At 34.3% G+C, this 4,673-nt stretch overlaps 1 protein-coding gene across 1 annotated transcript in view; it reads left to right on the top strand.

Moving 5' to 3' along the window:
- LOC109326559 overlaps positions 1-3,939 on the top strand; it is an 8,254-nt gene extending 4,315 nt beyond the window's left edge. Inside the window, exon 5 of the mRNA XM_019559256.1 lies at positions 3,689-3,939. Coding sequence (XP_019414801.1) covers positions 3,689-3,939 — 251 coding nt within the window. The remainder of the gene's footprint in view (positions 1-3,688) is intronic.

The following is a 4,673-nucleotide window of genomic DNA, read 5'->3' as shown; positions in this document are numbered from 1 at the left end:
CTTTCAAGAAGGAGACCTGGTGCTTAAGAAGATACTCCCAATCCAAAAGGACCATAGAGGGAAATGGACTCCAAACTATTAAGGACCATTCGTCATTAAAAAGGCATTCTCAGGAGGGGGCCTAATACTAACTACTATGGATGGAAATGACCTACCCCTATCAGTAAATTCTGATGTTGTGAAGAAGTACTATGCTTAGGAGATCTTTCCACACAAAAATTTCCACACAAAAAAGAAAAAAGAGAAAAAAGAGAAATGAAAAAAGCAAAAAGAAGAGTATTAGTGTATTGATCACGCACATCCTCGCATACCTTTGCATTTTAAGGAGAATGATGTAGCAAATAAATCCATATGGTATAAATTCTTAGACGGGTCTTTCTAAGGACACGAGGCGTCCTTGTTATTACCCAAACATTATTGAAGATACCCCTAGTCACCCTCATTTGAGCCAAGCAATAAAGAGAGGAGTTTTTTTTGTTTTTGTTTTTTCCCCAAAGAACCTTAAAGAATTATATGACCGGGGAAATGGTAGTATTCATACTTATCATATTGACAGTAGAGCAATCGAGAAGATCGTGAAAGACCCGCTAAGAAATAAAGGTCTTAGGCAAAAGTTAGGGCAAAGAAAAGTGGACACCAAATAAATGTGTAATTCTCTAAAAGCAACAATAGTAAAAAGTTGGAAGTAGGAAAATGAGAAAGAGGAGATGGATGGGGGGAAACACATTTTGAGCCTTATACCTTTGTCTTTCAAAACCAAGTTTAGTCAGACCCCAATACAAGCTTAAAAAGTCCTTCTAGAAGATTGATCTGTCTAAGATTTATGTCAGGATGAAGAAAGCTGACTCCAAGGAAAACTCAAAATTATCATTTGCATGACGTGATCAATACAAAAATACTCTAAAAATGAATAAAGAAAATAAAAAGTGATGAAACCCGTTAGGTCGAAAACCCAAAAGGGCGGCCTAAGCAAAATTTAGGGATACAAGTGGAAAGTATCTCATGTGGCATAAAGCGGGCACTGGGGCAAAAGTTGTGGACGGTACCCGAGAAGGCAAAAAAGGATATAAGGCAAATTCATCCTCCAGGGTCTGTAAACTGGGGCAATTTTTGGAAACAAGCAGAGTTCACCTTGAAAACTGGAGCAAGTCTTTGAGAATAATATGTATTGGAGGACTATAAGGCAAATTCATCCTCCAGGGTCTGTAAACTGGGGCAATTTTTGGAAGCAAGCAAAGTTCACCTTGAAAACTATGGCAAGTCTTTAAGCATGATTCACCGTGATGTGCTGGAAAATTTTGGCGTAGTCATGAACTGTATGAAGGCAAACTAGCACTAGTGTTATTCCAAACCATTATGCACCATTTCAGCCCAAAATCCAAATATAAGCTTTGTACTCATCTTTGTTGATATTTGAAATAAATTTTTTGCATAGTTTATTCCTTGCACTATCTGACGAAATTTAAACAAGTCAAATCAATACTTAATAAATGTCACGAATACAAGCATGTGACCGTCCTCTGAAGAAAAAGGGTAACACCAAAACAATCGCTACCACCAGTAACAATCTCCAATGAGACCCAGTCGTCTCGGCAGATTAAGTGTTGTGGATGTGACGGAGCAATGACGAGAAAAGGATAACAAGTTATTATGAAGAAAATTCATAAACACTCAGTATAAATTATTATGGCATGCATACTCTGAACCTCATTCATCGTAATGATCACTATGCATGCTCATGCCAATCAATGCATAGTCTAAATCACACATTAATCATTACAATGCAAACACCAATATGAACGTCATATCCTAAACAATAATACTGTTATACCATTCATCCGAGCTATTTTTCAAATTCGCGCCTTCGAGGAACCCCGTGCTTGACGACCTTGAAGTCAACCATTCAGGCTTCATGCTTGACCTTTTAAAAATTTGAGGACCCCCATGCTTGACGACCTCAAATTCATGCCTTCGAGGACCCCCGTGCTTGACGACCTCGAAGTCAACCTTTCAGGCTTCATGCCTGACCTTTTAAAAATTTGAGGACCCCCGTGCTTGACGACCTCAAATTCACGCCTTCGAGGACCCCCGTGCTTGACGACCTCGAAGTTAACCCTTCAGGCTTCATGCTTGACCTTTTAAAAATTTGAGGACTCCCATGCTTGATGACCTCAAATTCAGGCCTTCGAGGACCCCCGTGCTTGACGACCTCGAAGTCAACCTTTCAGGCTTCATGCCTGGCCTTTTAAAAATTTGAGGACCCCAATGCTTGACGACCTCTAATTCGTGCCTTCGAGGACCCCGTGCTTGATGACCTCAAAGCCAATCTTTCGGACATCGCTCTTTATCCCACCGATAAAAATGTATTTTGAGCCGCAACAAAATCAGCATTCATTTCTTTACCTATTACTTATCAGGACAACACCTCAAACTTCAGTTTGAGTTATGTCCAACAAGCTACAGGTAAAGAGGGGCAGCTATGAATACCCAATTTTGCCCAGCCCAAAAATACTTTAAAACCAATTTTTTCCATAAAAAACATTTTCGATGCAAATCTCATCGAATCAAATATTGTATATGAATTTGATTAGGTTGCATGAATTATTAAATATAAAAAAAAAATCAAATCTTTAAGAGATTCAATTCTTACTCGAGTTTGATAAATTGTATGATTAAAAGATTGCAATCTCTGAATTCGGAAAATCAAATAAGTTCGATATCAAATTAAGTGAGGTTGCACTCTTAAATAATAATCAAGTAAAAATATTTTGTAGCAACACGTCAAATCTAATCTCAACTTGAATTTCAAAAAATGAGTTTAAATGAACTCATTTAATGGAGTTTATTTCAATTCCTTACAAAAATTTTCTCCAAAAATAAAAATAAAAATATAATATTGATATGGATGGTTAATGACGCCATAATTATATATATCCATTTTCGGATTTTTATTTAAATGAAAATTTAAAGATAGGTTTTAAGTGACTTAATTGTCACTTATTATCTAGAATCAATTTTAGAAAAATATATATCATGGCAATCACCCTTGATTTTCGTTTGTGTTGTAAAAATGAGAAGGAAAATATTTTCGTAATACTACAATATAAAGCAATATTTTTATGAGGGATTATACAAAAAAAGTTGAACTTCAATTAAGATTTTCTAGTCATTCTTTTTTATGCACTTTGGAGTCAAAATATTATACTTGTATGGTTAAAATAATTTTAGACTTTATAGGAAAATAGTTTGAGCATTTTGTGTAAAAAAAAAATAGCATTTTTAAATGATTCGAAATAGGAAATATGTAAATTCAAAGAGAAATTCGAATTTTGAATTATGTGCCATAAATCAGATTTTTAATATGGATTTAAATGTGATTCTATTCCTCCTTAACTTCCTCTATTCCATAAATTAGAATATTGCATGTGCTCATTAGAAAAGGCTATAAATAGCAACGTTTTTCACACATCAAAGGGACCTAGAAAAAAAAAACAAAAGAGAAAACGTGAAAAACGGTATAAATTTGGAGAAAGAGAGTGGAAAAAATATACAAGGTGATAGAAAAAATTGAGAGGAAAAAAAAAGAAATTGCAAGTGAAAAAGGAAGAGAAAAGAATTTGTTTTATTCGTGTGATACAGTATGGTGGAGAGTAGAGTAGGAATTGTGAAACCTAATTCACAACCACAGGATCAGTCAACTTTTACCCATCTGCGTTGACCATATTTGGTCAACCAATCGGTGCTCGAAACGTTGCGCAAGCACACTGCACCGCGACACACCCAATCACTCCCTCTGCAAGCACACAGGATCCTGTGCAGTTGTGTGCACCACATGATCCTACACCTTACTCCATCCAGCGCTCACAGATTCGCCACGTGTATGCCTCCTCTCCTCCTTGCATTCTCAACAACCAGCCAGCGACACGTCAGCAGGCGTAGGGATGCCACACTACTCTTGCCCGCACCAGATTCCTTCCCTAGTAAACATTCCTCTAGGTTTGTTTCTCTTTCAGGTTTGTTTCTCTTTGCATTTTTTTACATTGTCTCACATTTGAAAATTGTATCGATAATTTTGTTTAAAACATAACCAAATTTAACCAATTTTTTACCAATAGCTTGGAAAAAATATTTTTGATAATAAAAAGTTAATGAAAATCAATTATAGTGATAATTAATTTGCGGTATAATTTGACTTTATTTGGATCTTTTGTAAGTCATGAATAAATTACATCAAATACATATTAAAACGTGCATTCATTATAAAAAAATAAATTTTGGACATTTGGTAATAATAAATAAATCACATCCAATGCAAATGAATATATGTAATGAAAAATCAATTATTGTGATAATTAATTTATGTTATAATTTGATTTTATTTAGATCTTTTTATAAATGATGAATAAACACATTAAATGCAAATCAACATACGCAATGTATTAAATTGGATTGTTTGCTAATTTATGTTAAAATCTCATTAATTGTATAAATAAGTAAAAATCTCATGTGATAATAAAAATTCGTCGCAATTGTAAATAAATTATACTAAGTTCAAATTACTACATATATATACTATAAAAATAAATAAATTGTGAGAATTGGATTGTTTGCTAACTTATATTGAAATCTCATTTATTTCATAGTTACATAAAAAACGAAAATATGTTATTACA

Source organism: Lupinus angustifolius, chromosome LG02, assembly GCF_001865875.1.
Source record: "Lupinus angustifolius cultivar Tanjil chromosome LG02, LupAngTanjil_v1.0, whole genome shotgun sequence".
In the NCBI taxonomy this organism is placed as follows: Eukaryota; Viridiplantae; Streptophyta; class Magnoliopsida; order Fabales; family Fabaceae; genus Lupinus; species Lupinus angustifolius.
This window is presented reverse-complemented; position numbering and strand designations above follow the sequence as displayed.